This window comes from Malus domestica, chromosome 01 (genome assembly GCF_042453785.1).
Source record: "Malus domestica chromosome 01, GDT2T_hap1".
Lineage (NCBI taxonomy): Eukaryota > Viridiplantae > Streptophyta > Magnoliopsida > Rosales > Rosaceae > Malus > Malus domestica.
The window spans coordinates 2,558,573-2,574,287 of NC_091661.1; the positions used below are offsets into that span (position 1 = coordinate 2,558,573).

A 15,715-nucleotide genomic window follows, 5' to 3' on the forward strand; every position below is an offset into this window, starting at 1 on the left:
CCACCTGCGCCAACCCAACAAGTTTCAGGACCTAGTGGTTATGCCTAAATTGGTCGTGGAGGTGCTTATCATTATCAGGGCGACGCCGCTCCTTATACTTCAGGGCAGTATCAGTATTTTCAAGACCCTCATTATCAGGGTGGTTACCCACAGTATCAGGGAGGTTTATGCCATACCAGCCACATTCAGCAGGTGGATCCTAGTGGTACTAGGGGGACAGCCCCAGCAAGTAGAGATTGCTGCTAGCAGTGCAGGATCTTCGAGTCAATCGGGTCAGCCAAGACAAGGACGAGGTATTCATGCTAATAGAGGTCGTGGTGGACAACAGCAAAACCCAGGACGTATCCATAGCATGACACTGCAGGATGCTCAGAACAATCCTGATTTAATCATGGGTACGTTGAACATTCTTGGTCATTTTGCTAAAGTATTAATTGATTGTGGTGCTACGCATTCTGTTGTTTCTCATACATTTGCTCAAGTGACGCAACCTCATCCTACACCTCTAGGATATGATTTAAAGTTTTCTATGCCTAAAGGGGAGAGATGTTATGTTGATCGTGTATATCCAGGATGTCAAGTGATGGTAGAGGATGTCGTTATGCCAGCTAACCTTATTCCGTTATACATTGTTGATTTTGATGTGATTTTGGGCACTGGTTGGTTACACTACAATCGTGCCAAGATAGATTGTTATGGAAAGGCATTCACTTTTCATCGTCCTGGATTACTTAAGGTTACTTTTGTGGGAGAGCGTAGCGGGGTGAGTGTCACGCCCCGGACCCGAGGTCAATAGGAAAAATAACTCCGAATTCGAAACGTGAGATAAAAGCTAACTAATTAAAATAAAACTGAAATAACGAAGTGAAAAATAAAATTCTTCTTATTTAAAATAACTCAATAATTCTTTACAAGGCTAAAATAAATAAATACAAAATTCTATCCTCACACTTAATCCAATCTCATCCCATCTACCCTCTTAGATTGTTTAGTTTGTGAACCTGCATAACAATAGAAGGGTGAGCTTTAACAGCTCAGTAGGGACATAACCTTATCACAGTAAATTGACAATATTGAATTACGTGTCATAAAGTCATGTAATCAAGTACCAAATCATTATCATCAACAATGCATGAATGCGATACAATACTCTTCATCTCTACCCGTTAATTCATATAATAAAACACGCGGACCTGCACGTTCCATACAGTGATTTTACCTCTACAGTGGTGGTTTGAATGTTCTAATATACAAATTAACCCCCTGTAACTCAATCTTCCCAATTTCCCCTTTTGTTAGTCATCTTGCCAAAACCCTTCGTCGCCAATCCCGAATTACCCTCAAAGAAACTGTGCACTGTGGGCTCACCTGAGACTTGGTACCCACTAAGAGTTTGGCTCAACTACACAAAAGATCCTTTCCAACTACCCTCATTTCCAGTTCCTTTCTCAACCCCGAACTTCCAACTATTCTCATACATGAGTAATGCACAAATAATCTCATTTCATCATTCACATGTACCACAACATATTCTCAGCGAATATAACGTCACCAATAATTCTGTAACCAATAACAAGTAAACACGCAAGAGCAGTATTTGTCCAATTAGTAAACCAGATCATATTAATCAACCAACAAGATCAATACCAATAATAATATAATGCTTCACGAAATTTAATAAAGTCAATCTTCGTAAAGGTCTGCCGTATTTCCCCTACCTGGATTCCAAAGCATTGCTCCAAGATAATAACACAAGAAACCACAACTGTGATAAGCTTCTGACAGAGAGTAGACCCCGATAGGAAACGTTTCATCTAGCCAGCGAAGAAAACCGAAGCAAGAACATTCTATTTATAGGAGAGGGAAGTCGGAACAGAGGAAGGTGAGATCAGACCAAGCAAACTTACACCGCCTAAAAGCTATCGATAGGAATGATGTAAAAGCCCTTTAATTGGCTATGGTTTTGGTCCAATTAGAACAGAACAAACAGCTTAATAAAATAATGTAAAAGGAAAGAAAATGAATAATATGAATATATAGTTCAAATACTACCGTAATGGTGTACTAAACTGATTTGGTTGAAAATAATAGTAAATTAGAGTATAGAAAAATGAAATAAAGGAATTAACAATTAAATAAGAAGTAATACAAAACTTTTTGAAATTAATAAGTATACACAACACAGAAGTATATATATTTATTTTTTAAAATCCAGGTCCTCACAATCTACCCTCCTTAAAAGAAATTTCGTCCTTGAAATTTGTAAGACCTTACTCAATATATAATAGTAGTTGAAGAAAACTAAGAGAATATCCAACCAGAGTGGTTGCATAGAGATTACCCTTCCGTTTCAAGTGGATTGCAATTCTCTATGTATTTTGCCTTCCAACTCTAGAAATTATTCCCTTTACATATAGTTTTAATATTGTAAAGTCCACTGAATAGTAAAACGGAAATATGCCAAAACATAAGTTTTCTTTTCAAGCAACAATAAAATTGAACATAACCCTTCAATTAAAAATATAAGGGCCATATCTTTTTCTTTTTCAAAACGAGCGGATGAAAGTTTTGAAATGAAACACAAAATTTGCATTTGAGCGAAATCATTTTCTTCTGTACTAACAAAATTATTTTCAAAAACCAATTACTCACACAATTATCACGAAACCAAAAGCTCAATCCCAAAGCTCAACTCACAATCCCAACACTAGTTGCCTCAATCTCAGGAAAAACACTGGTACGTAACAAGCGGTCTAACCAAACCCCAACACCACTAATTGGATTTGAGTGAATCGATTTCCTTGATCTAAATGTAGTTTCCAAACGAAATAGTACTTCAAGTAGTATACCTAATGGATTCCTAGTATAACAACATTCAGAAATGTGACCCATCACTCAGCTCCACTATTTAATTCTTTTATTCTCACCACACGACATTCGTGACTTCGTTTTACTCATCATATAGCCTAAAGCTATATAGGAATGAGGATTATTGGTCTCACCACACAACCGTAAGTCATGTAGGAATGAAGTTCTTTGTCAAATTCATCACATAGCTCAAAGCTATGTAGGAATGAGATTAATCAAACTTATCACACAACCAATAATTGTGTAGGAATAAAGTTCAATATATTCATCACACAACCAAAAGTTGTGTAGGAATGAAATATAATATACTCATCACACAATCCAAAATTGTGTAGGAATGACATTTAAGTATGTTGATGCACAAAACCGGAGGTTTTGGAACAACGTAAATCCGACTGTGAATCTGTAAGAAAGTGTAAATAACACAAGATGTATCGTGGTTCACCCCAATGTTTGGGCTACGTCCACACTGATTATTGTATTTCTGAGAGGATTGTGAGAGAGAGCTTCTGAGGGTGAGAGGGCCTAGGAATTGGCCTCTTATAATTGTGAGGATGAGGGGTCCTTTTATAGAATAAAGGCTCCTCACTTATTACATATTTGCCCCTTCCTTTATTACATAATTACATTTAAGTCCCCGAGTATTTGTACGAGATCTAAATACGAAGGCCCTAAATATGGTATAAACAGTAGTCCTCCAAGTTTTCGGTCAATGGAGTCTTTTGGCTGGAGACTTGAAATTTAGTCCATGTGTGGGCCGAAGTAACTAGATGTCATCTAGAACTGATACTTGATATGAGACGGTACCCAATCTAAAATGATGCTCAACTAGAAGTAGCATATGTTGCAAGGCTGCTTGGCTTGTGGCTTGTGCTACCTTGGTTGGCTCGGCTTGCGGCGTTGGAAGTTGAGGGAGTCGCTTTTATAGAATAAGGGTTTTCTCCTCAATACATAAATATGGGCTAGAGTTAATACTCGCAGCGAGGCGGTTGCTCAGTAGGCGGCGATGCTCTCTAATGATGGTGAGGGAGTCCCTTTTATAGAATATGGCTCGCTCCTCAATACATGAATAATGGGCTAGAGTTAATGCTCTCTAAAGATGGTGAGGGAGTCCCTTTTATAGAATAAGGGCTCACTCCTCAATACATGAATAATGGGTGCTCTCTAATGAAAGTGAGGGAGTCCCTTTTATAGAATAAGGGCTCGCTCCTCAGTACATAAATAATGGGCTAAGTCCCTCGAGTATTTTTTTATGAGGCTCAGTTGAGGCCCAATATATGGTGTATAGTGTAGTCCCCCAAGTCTTCGGTCAATAGAGTCTGTTGGCAGGAGACTTCAAATTGAATCCATGTATAAGCCGAAGTGGCGGTTGTTCGGAGGCAGTATTTGTATACCCTGCATTGAAGCTTTGTAGGTGAAGCTTTGCAAGTGAAGCTTTTGAAGCTGGAGCTTTGTAAATGAAGCTTTTGAAGTTGGAGCTCTTGAAGCTAGAGCTCCGTAAATGAAGCTTTCGAAGCTAGAGCTTTTGTAAATTGAGCTTTTGAAGCTAGAGCTCTGTAAATGAAGCTTTTGAAGCTAGAGCTTTTGTAAATGAAGCTTTTGAAGTTGGAGCTCTGTAAATGAAGCTTTTGAAGCTAAAGCTCTTGTAAATGAAGCTTTTGAAGCTAGAGCTCTGTAAATGAAGCTTTTGAAGTTGATTGACATGAGTGATGCTCATGAATGTTTATGTTGATTGATATGAGTGATGCTCATGGATGTTGACATGAGTGATGCTCATGAATGTTTATGTATGATTGATATGAGTATTGCTCATGAATGTTTATGTATGATTGACATGAGTAATGCTCATGTATAATTTGAAGTACTGGGTGTACTTTTGAGCACCTGGTTGGTGATAATAGCGGCAGGCTGCTGAATAATTTTGGAGTACTGAGCGTACTTTTGATCACCTGGTTGGTGATAATAGCGGGCCTGGCTCTTTTGGGCATATGGGCCTTCGCCCTCCACATAACATTCCAGCCCATTATTTTGGGCTTGCCATTTTTTTTTTAATTACCCTCTGATGGGGTTTATACAGATGTCTCCGAAAGATATGAAAATAAATTACATCATTCAAAAATAAATCCGACCCTTTGCTCAATGGGTCACGCCCATAATTCTTTTTTTTTTTGCATGCCATCACCACCGCAATTATGTTTGCTTCTTTTTATCTTCTTTTGCTTTCTACTTTTGCTTTTACTTTCTCTTTTCTCTTTTGGTAGATGGCAGACAACGCCAAAGCGGAATAATGCATTATTATGAGCACATGAATCTTATCTTTTGCCTAGTTTTCCACTAGTGCTTGTGGTATTCGCAGGAGATGGGATCTGGGTCGGCGACTACCCCAACACCTTGCCCTGATACGTAATAGCCTGATGTCTCACTGCCATCTCCATGTTGGAAGGTGTACGAACACTGGTTATTCTGCATGGAACCAACAGAATCCGATTGAGATCTAAGACTGCACCTTCGATCTGAGCAAGAAATGAATTGTGACGTTGATTTGGGCTTCTGGGTTGCTGAAAATTGGGGCTTCTCAAAGCTGTAGTTGTAAGAGAGAGGCACATCAGTGTGCTAAATCTTAAACAAAGACTCTATTGCAGTGATAACACTGTACTCTTCCCACCCGATTATTCCCTAAATGAAGTCGCCTTGCTTAAACTTGGGATCTCCGGATTCCAAAACTTTGGCTCCATATCCGACTATAGGCGAACCGAGTTTGAAAGAATCCATAAAACTGGCAACAAGTTCACACTTGGTCATGCAGTTTCTAATATAAGGGTCGCAGGACAAGTAGAGGTTCTTCACCAGAACCCCTTTTGAACTTTCTGGAAGCTTGAGCTTGGTGGTGGCGGCGGCGAGTTGCATGTCAGATTCTTTGGGGAAGCCGGTCATATAGTCTTTCAGTAGCACCTGCTTGTTGCTGATCACTTCCTCTTTTCATCAATGCTACACCGCCACCACAGATGGCAGTGAGTGAAACTAGCAATCTAGAGAAAACCCCAGCCGTCGATGAAGTCCTAATCCCATCATCAACATTCGATGGCAGAAGAACCCTCCCGTTGACGAACAACAGCCGTCCATTTCTAGGCTGGCCCACCATGACGCCTTCCAGTTCCGCGACCGTATAGTAAAATGCAGCATATCCGAACCTCCTCTCCACCTCAAGAAACTCCCCAAGCGAAGCCGGCTTGGTGCCGTCATCTTGGCAGAGGCGCCACCACCTCTTCCGTCGCCCCGCCCGCACACCCACCGCCAACGAAGCGGCGGTGCTCTTCTTTTTCGGCTTCTTCGTCTTCCCGGAGCTGCTTCCGCTAGTACTACCGATGTTGTTGATGTTTTCGATTTGGGGGTCGTGGCGATGCTGGCTCGGAACTCTGAAGGTGATGGCGGGGAAGCTCACTCCCATTAGTGTTCCTAACGTCGTGCTCCGATCGTGAAAGAAGGAGCCTGTAGACTCGGTGTCGAGATCGGAGGAGGAGACGGAGGAGTTGGTAGGGGAGGAGGGTGGCGACAGCATATCAGTTCTCGGATCTAGCATTTTCCCCGCTTTCTGTTGTTTCTGAGTGTTAGTTTTAGGGAGAGAATTTTCTGTTTGTTTCTCGGAAAAATTGAGATGGGAATTTGGATTTTGATCTTTGTTGTCTTCGGATTCCAGAGTTCTGGAGATTAAGCGAGGGACGGAGGCATGGGAGAGGAGGGTGGAGATGAATAAACCGGCGAAGAAGAAGAGGGAGCAGAGGAGGAAGACGGTGGGTAAGCCCAACTTTGCTCTGGAGCTCTTTGCCTTCATTTTCATGGCGATTTTTCACATTTATTGAGTGGATTTGTTTCTTTCTTTGTTTTTGGTTTCAGTGTGTAACTGGCTGAGAGAGGAGAGAGAGGTGGTTGGAGGTCTGCGACAGTTTTTTTTTTTTTTTTGGAAAAGCTCAAAGAGTGAGGTTTTTGGGTTCTTCCAGATTTTGCAGATTCATGGTGGAGGTGAAAAAATGAAAGAGAACCGACACAAATTTTCGTATCGATTCCCACAGAAGGCGCCAAATGTTGATGCACAAAACCGGAGGTCTTGGAACAACGTAAATCCGACTGTGAATCTGCAAGAAAGTGTAAATAACACAAGATGTATCGTGGTTCACCCCAATGTTTGGGCTACGTCCACACTGATTATTGTATTTCTGAAAGGATTGTGAGAGAGAGCTTCTGAGGATGAGAGGGCCTAGGAATTGGCCTCTTCTAATTGTGAGGGTGATGGGTCCTTTTATTAAATAAGGGCTCCTCACTTATTACATATTTGCTTATTCCTTTATTACATAATTACATTTAAGTCCCCCGAGTATTTGTACGAGATCTAAATACGGAGGCCCTAAATATGGTATAAACAAAGTAGTTCATCATACAACCCCAGTTGTATAGGAATGAATCACCATGTATATAATACCAACTCATGTAGGAATGAGAATGTCACTTAACTATTACCTTTCTGAGTAGGAGTGAGTCACATGTGAGTTGGTTTCCTCTCCTTAACATAATCGAACTAATAAATACTTCAGTAAATCTAAACCTTAATTTTAAACTCCTGTCTAAGAGAGTCTCTTACATCAAAGTTCTAAGACATCCCCCATCTTATAAATTTAGGACGGTTCCCAACTAATTCTTTTCTGAAAGAAATGTGGTGTTTGCAAAACTATGCAAACATAGAAATACTCCTAAGTCATCTAATGGACCCTAACAGAAACTTGTGCTCCAATCACCACCATAGAATTAATCCATGAAAATTCAATGAATAACATGGATCACATGTGAATTTGTTTCTTCAACGAAACTTTATCGAATAAATGACTACTTCCAGTAGTCCAAACTCTGACTTTGAACCTACATTTAAGAGAGTCACTTGTATCTCAGACAACCTTTAACTCTTAATTCTAGGACAATCTTCAACCAAAAACTTCAAGATAGTCCATCTCATAAGAGAGGTGATGTTTGCGAACCAAGCAAATAGATTAGTACGAGTATTCATACACTTTATCTCAAGATATGGTTTAATTTAGTAACCACCACCATAGGAGTCATGAGATCATTGAACACCATGCACTACCTAAAGACAATGATGATTGGTAATCTCGTACTCCAGCTAATTGGTTGAATCCCAACGAACTAACATGACGGAAACAATGGTAATCAACCAGTGAAATGAAGTACAGTACTCAATTGAAAAGTTATTTTGGTTAATCTAAAACAAAATACTCATAACAAAAGGAACATTACCATAGAAATGCCTCTAATGAAACACATATGTATATATACGTACATGCGTATGTATGTATATCCAACATATATAATCATTTCCAGCACTAAATACATGCTTTACTTCATATATAATTGAAACCATATATAGCATAAATGTATGCAGCTTGATAACTAACATGGAAGCTCACAAATCCATGACAGATAAACCATTATATAAAATTAAAAACAACATGATGGATAGACATGAAAATAGCTATAGAAAATGTAGGGAAAAACTGGGGATATTTCATAAACTTATCAAGGGTATTATGTCAAAATAGATTTTCTTTTTAAAATGAATCAGTTGATAGATCAATTGATATCACACAACCCTTTCAGCTTTCGTATGAAAACTGTCAACACAAATATGTAGTGCATAAAACCAAATGGATTAAGATGTGGAAAGAAACATTTGTAAAAATTAAGTTGTCAATCACAATACTGCATAACATTAACAACATATTAAGAAAGTCATAGTATAGCCACTAACAAAATACAGGGGATATGAAAATAATTACCAAAGCTTTGTGAGCTACAGGTTTACAACATATGTATTCGTGATTGTTTCATGATTTAGACGCCATAGATTTCGATGAAACCTCTCTCTCTGTTTCTGAGTTTAGCATGCAGTTGAAACCCTGGTCTTTATTTATACTAGGGGAAATGCGAGAGTGGAATGGATAGACTTACCAGAACGGAATAAGATCTTTCCTACAAAGAGCAACGTGTAAAGCCAAATCGCTTTGGATTTAGTGGTGTGACACCTATTCCACCTTGTGGCAAACCCATTCCAGCTTCCAACTTGATTAGCACGAACTCAAGCTAACAGATAGCTTACTCACTCATTTGAATGCAGTAGCGGTCAACTACTTAAGTAGGTAGAATATCACGCAGATTGCCAGCTTTTTCTTTTACAATCATCTCAACATTTCAATTTAATTCTAAACCAAAACCATGTCCATCACTCGACAGTTAGGAAAACTATAGTATAGTTGGACACACTGGTGAAGAAAACACTAACCAATTAAAGATTTTTTTTTATCATTATTATTTTTTTAATACGGGTCTTCCACTTCTACTGAGTAATCACAACACAAGTAATATGTACCACATAAGCCAAATAAAATTTCAACATTTCACAGCAGTAAAGCAAACAATGACACTTTACTTCCAACTACATTAAGACCTAACAACCCATATTACTACCCCCCTAACTAGACCTACTGATAGAAGCATATTTATGCGACTTAGTTAGCTTGTTTTCTTGCATTTTCATAGTTTGTTTGTGTTTATTATAGTGTTTTAAGCTATTTTCGTGTGTTTGTAGGTCCATATGACAAAGTTGGCAAGAAAGTGCAATTTGGAGCATTTTGAGGCAGTTTTGGGCATCAAATGGATAGCTTATGAATGGAGCAAGAGGGATGGACGAATTTGAAGTTCAAGAGGCTAGGAATGTGCTGAAAAGATGAAGGAAATAAATCCAAGACAAAGAAGATAAGGAATCAGCTCTGTTGATGCACAAAATCAGCGAAGACTTTGGTACAACAGAAAGTGTCAGGTTTTGTGACCTTCGCTTGGTTGCTTCGGTCACTAGTGAGGATAAGTACGTAAATGAATAGAGACAGAGAAGCAAACACAGGATGTACGTGGTTCACCCAGATTGGCTACGTCCACGGAGTAGAGGAGTTCTTATTAGTAGTGAAGGGCTTACACAAGTACAAAGGATCAAGCTCTCAATTTAGTGAGTTCTTGTGAATGATTTAACACAAAATGGCATTAGGCAATATTGTGGGGGAATGACCCCTATTTATAGAAAAACTTGTAGCTTTGTCACATTGACATGTGTCATGTTATGATTGGTTCTTGATGTTGACACGTGCTGCGCTCTGATTGGCTTCTAATCTTGACACGTGTCGAGTAGTGATTGGCCTCCTGGTCGGAGGGGAACTCTTCTGGGTCCTTGACAGTATAGCGTTGGCCGGTGCTCGGTAGTTTCGGGATTGGTCAAGTATGGTACAAACAGTGCTCCCCTAAGTTCCCGAGTGAGGGAAACTCCTCGGTTGGGGACTTGCAAGATCCAATCCCTTGAGTAATCACGAAACTTCTAAGTACCGAAGTGTGGTCTGATCTTCATCTGCCCTTCTCTGGAAATACCTTTCCTCCATCCGGGAATGGTGTCCTTAGCTGATGTTGACGCACAAGGTAATGTATCAATTTCACTTGAAGCTTAGTTGTAGTTTCGGGCTTAGTCAAGTGTGATACAAACCCTATAGTAGGAGTCCCCCAAGTCGCCGAGCTAGGAGATCTGCCGAAAGAGGTGACAGACAAGGTAAGCAGTCAAACTTCCAAGTAAGCAACCCAGGATCAGAGGTTTGACGTCGGCTTCCGGTTGATTGTTCTCATTCTCCTTGTCTCTCATTCAACTGCCAGGATAAGGAGAAGCAAATGGATAAGAGATGATATGAGATACTTTTGCTTTTGAAGAAGTAACTTTCCACAGGCTTATTCTTGAACTGTGCTGGAGGGTTTTCTGGTGCCCTTCAGAGTATAAGGCCGACTCAAAAATTTGAGGGTCAAAACAAGTCCATCAAATCTAGAGTACGTTCGACCTTGATGATATGGGATACTTTTGCTGTTGACGGAATAATGAATGTGGTATGGAAAGGTGTCGTGCTGTAGTGATCTGTTTCAGCTCACCGTTGAACCTTCTGCTTCAATCTTTTGCATGGCAGAAGTGGTGTGCAACCTTTGCATTTAAATGGTCCTTCAGAACATTCCTTCATAGTGACTCATCCACGCTTGGCAGCTTCAGTGTAAAGAGCCAATATCTGATCAACTGTCATGAGGTATTTGCCGGTGGAATTCGTGACCTTGACAGCAGTTGAGGATGAGTACTCGAGAGCAATGCTAAGTAAGCAACCAGGCAAAGGCTCCAGGCAGTCAGTTCCAAATTGGAGGTTTGATTTCAGGTTCCGACTGACTGCTCTCTTTCTCCTTGTCCTGCAGGTGTGGACAAGGACAAAGACAAAGACAGGGAGAAAGCATGATATGGGATACTCTTGCTTTCGACCCTGATGATATGAGATACTCTTGTTCTTGGTGTGGCTTATTTGCTGAGGTATTATCGGGGGGAAATAAAGCTGAGTATTTCGAGAGGTTATGTTGAGGGTGCCTTTTCGAATGTGAGAAAGGGTTGAGCATTTTTGCAGGTTTGCCTGTCCGTTGAGGAGGGAGGTCAATGTATATAGGGATTTCCCAATAACAAGTAGTAATGCTATTCCTTTACCCTTCTTGGTCACAGCAATGTAGTGGGAGCTGCCAGCTTCACGTGTTTTAATTTTGTCAGAGCATTTTGAAAAAGTGGTATGTGGTATCTGGAAAGCTGATATTACGTGTGGAGATTACAGACAAGCTTTATCTAAGGAAATCTGGCTCTCGAAGTTCTGAGAGTTGTGCCTCTTCGGTTTTCGAACAAGCAATCCCGTCGAGGATCTGACTCTCGAGATTCGGAAAGCGGTGCTACTCCAGTTTTTGAGAAAGTAATTATGTTGGGAGTCTTTTCTCGAATGTGAGTAAAGGTTGGTCGTTCTTGCCAACCTGTCTTGCCACAAAACACGGAGGTCGACACACATAGGGACTTTCCAGTTGTCAAGCAGTGGTGCTGTTCCTTTACCCTTATGGGTAATAGTAGGGTAGCTGGCACTTCGAAATTCTCGTGCCTAAACTTTGTTAGAGATCTTTGACAAAGTTATATGTGGTACCCGAGGAGTTGATGGTGCATATGGAGAGCGGTGATTGATCAGTAAGATTCACGTGCTTTCTGCTTCACTAGAAATCTTCGACAGATTGCCCGTAATTTCCGCAAAGTTGATTGTGCATGTGACAGGTGCTGACGAGGCTGCAAAAGCAGGTGCTTCTTCGATTTCTGAGATCGGCCCTCGTGGTCTCTGAGCAGCCCAGCTTTTGAGAAAGCAAACGCCTCTTCGATTTCTGAAGCTCCGTCGAGTGCAGATTTTTATAGAGGCTGGCATTAAGTTCCACAGCACACTTGAATCTCTACCAGTAGAAGCTCATTTCTTGCACTTCTAAGATCTTGATTTGTCTGACCTCTTCCTTCTTCAACACATTTGAAAATGTCTGGACCCTCCGACCGTCGTTTTGACTTGAACCTTGGAGAAGAGACAGCCACGCCTTCTCCAGACAACATATGGCGCCCATCCTTCATATCCCCTACTGGTCCTCTTACCGTTGGGGATTCTGTGATGAAGAATGATATGACCGCTGCAGTGGTGGCCAGGAACCTTCTCACTCCCAAAGATAACAGACTACTTTCCAAACGGTCTGATGAGTTGGCTGTTAAGGACTCTCTGGCTCTTAGTGTTCAGTGTGCAGGTTCTGTGTCTAATATGGCCCAACGCCTATTTGCTAGAACCCGCCAAGTTGAATCATTGGCTGCTGAAGTGATAAGTCTCAAACAGGAGATTAGAGGGCTCAAGCATGAGAATAAGCAGTTGCACCGGCTCGCCCATGACTATGCTACAAACATGAAGAGGAAGCTTGACCAGATGAAGGAATCTGATGGTAAGGTTTTACTTGATCATCAGCGGTTTGTGGGTTTGTTCCAAAGGCATTTATTGCCTTCGTCCTCTGGGGCTGTACCTGGTAATGAAGCTTCAAATGATGAACCTCCAATGCCTCCTCCTTCTGGGGTTTTGTCAAGTACTGAGGCTCCGGATAACCACCCTCCGGTGCTTTCTCTTTCTGGGGCTCTACCGACTGCTGAGACTTCCCCTAAGCAACCTTTGTGAAGGCTCCCTTTTGTTTGTTTATTTTGACTCATGTATATGTACATATTTGTGGCTTATCGAAAATATTAATAAATAAGCTTTGCTTCATTTCAACATATTGTGTTAAATACACCAAAGCCTTTTTCATAAAGTTCTTTGAATTTTTTGCTTTTGTTGAAACCTGTATTGTTGAAGCTTTGTGAGTGGAGCATGTAGTTTGAGGTAGTGTTCCCTTAATTTCCCGAGTGAGGAAAACTTCTCGGTTGGAGACTTGAAAAATCCAAGTCACTGAGTGGTTGTGAGACTGCCGAGTATCAAGGTGCAGTAGCATATGGTGGGAGTCCCCCAAGTCTTCAGGCGAAGAGAGTTGCCGAATGAGGTGTCTAGCTAGTAGTCAATGTCATGAGTAGGAAAACTTCACTTGTTTCTTTTCGAAGTGGTAACCCAGGGCTCTCTCTTCATATATTGTTTTTTGTTATGAAGATGTGTTAGGCCCAAAGAAGTGGAGGCCTAGGAACTTTTTTTTTTTTTTTTATTTTTTATTTTTTATTTTTTATTTTTTATTTTTTATTTTTTTTATTTTTTTATTTTTTTTATTTTTTACTCCCTCCCTTTTTCTTGTGTCATTTACATGGGTGTATTCGAATGGAGCTGAATGAGGGGTAGGGTATGACTCATTATCATGTGCCATGATTTTGTCTTCCTTTAGCTTCTCTTTTGCTTTGCTTTAGTCTTCCTTTAGCTTTTCTTCAATATAACATCATTTTCTGTGGCTCAGATCGCAAAACCATCTTCATGAAAGTTGTTCCTTAGCTCGTGAACTACAACATATCCGAATTGGAGATCCATCGGAGCAGTACAACTCCAGAAATTCAGGTATGATGAGTGATTGTTCGTCATTTGTATATCAACGCGTCAGACTTGTTGTGAGCTTCAAAAACTCCATTTTCTCTTGCTCAGATCAACATACTTTCTTCATCGAAGTTGTTCCTTAACTTGTGAACTACAACATATCCAAATTTGAGGTCCCTCGGAGCAGTATAACTCCAGAAATCCAGGTATGATGAGTGACTGGTTATTATTTTTCTGTCAACCCGTCAGATTTGTTGTGAGCTTTGAAACTCTATTTTCTCTTGCTCAGATCAGCATGCTTTCTTCATTGAAGTTGTTCCTCAGCTTGTGAACTACAACATATCCAAATTTGAGATCCCTCGGAGCTGTATAACTCAAGAAATTCAGGTATGATGAATGACTGGTTATTATTTTTCTGTCAACCCGTCAGATTTGTTGTGAGCTTTGAAACTCTATTTTCTCTTGCTCAGATCAGCATGCTTTCTTCATTGAAGTTGTTCCTCAGCTTGTGAACTTCAACATATCCAAATTTGAGATCCCTCGGAGAAGTATAACTCCAGAAATCCAGGTATGATGAATGACTGGTTATTATTTTTCTGTCAACCCGTCAGATTTGTTGTGAGCTTTGAAACTCTATTTTCTATTGTTCAGATCAGCATGCTTTCTTCATTGAAGTTGTTCCTCAGCTTGTGAACTTCAACATATCCAAATTTGAGATCCCTCGGAGAAGTATAACTCCAGAAATCCAGGTATGATGAATGACTGGTTATTATTTTTCTGTCAACCCGTCAGATTTGTTGTGAGCTTTGAAACTCTATTTTCTATTGTTCAGATCAGCATGCTTTCTTCATTGAAGTTGTTCCTCATCGTCTCTTTCATAACATATCAAAAATTCAGAATGAACTAATGGTTAAATATTTCCAGATCTTCGAAACATCACAGCAGCTTCGAAATCTGCAAGAATCCGACTGTCATGCTTGGAGCTTCAACACTTTAATTTCCGTGGCTCAAACAGAAATGGTTCCTTCTTGAAAGTTGTTCATCTGCTCAAGAACTAGAGGGTGTCCAAAATTCAGCTCCATTGGAGAGAAGCAGCAGCTGCAAAAATTTGATAGGGAAAAGGAGGCGAAGCTTTGTTGGATTTCTAGGCTGGGGAAGATTCCAGTTTTTGTAGTAACTTCAGTACTGGTGAATTGCTTGTATTTTTGTCCATAACTAAATTTTGGACTTTGAATTATTATTTGATCTATCATAATATGTTTGGGAACATATATAAGTGAATAAATAAGAAGGAAGATTTTGGGCCCTTGTGGGTGTAAAACAAAAAATGTTTAGGTTGTGTGAACAAAATTTGTTTATTTGGAGCAAGGTTTTGTGTTGAAGCTTTGTAGGTGAAGCTTTGGTGTTGAAGCTTTCTAGGTGAAGCTTTGATGGTGAAGCTTTGTAGATGAAGCTTTGTAGATGAAGCTTTCTAGGTGAAGCTTTTTTAGGTGAAGCTTTGTAGGTGAAGCTTTTTAGGTGAAGCTTTGTGGGTGAAGCTTTGGAGGTGAAGCTTTTCGGGTGAAGCTTTTTTTGGGTGAAGCTTTGTGGGTGAAGCTTTTTTGGGTGAAGCTTTGTGGGTGAAGCTTTTGAGGTGAAGCTTTGTGGGTGAAGCTTTGGAGGTGAAGCTTTTCGGGTGAAGCTTTTTTTGGGTGAAGCTTTGTGGGTGAAGCTTTTTTGGGTGAAGCTTTGTGGGTGAAGCTTTTGAGGTGAAGCTTTGTGGGTGAAGCTTTGGAGGTGAAGCTTTTCGGGTGAAGCTTTTTTGGATGAAGCTGTTTTTGTTTTTTTTTTTTTTTTTTTTTTTTTTTTTTTTTTGGCGCTTGACACGGTCTTCATTTGCTTGT

At 40.2% G+C, this 15,715-nt stretch overlaps 1 protein-coding gene across 1 annotated transcript; it reads right to left on the reverse strand.

The window, feature by feature from the left end:
• Nucleotides 1–4,870: 4,870 nt before the first annotated feature.
• On the reverse strand, nt 4,871–7,070 carry LOC108173175 (uncharacterized protein At3g17950-like). The gene has a single exon (XM_017331761.3). It carries the CDS (start codon nt 6,704–6,706, stop codon nt 5,777–5,779), a length of 930 nt encoding a protein of 309 aa, XP_017187250.2. The 5' UTR covers nt 6,707–7,070; the 3' UTR covers nt 4,871–5,776.
• Nucleotides 7,071–15,715: the final 8,645 nt, after the last annotated feature.

What these genes read in the sequence shown, in the direction of transcription:
- LOC108173175 (XM_017331761.3), bottom strand. Translation starts at nt 6,706, where the DNA reads ATGAAAATGAAGGCAAAGAGCTCCAGAGCAAAGTTGGGCTTACCCACC.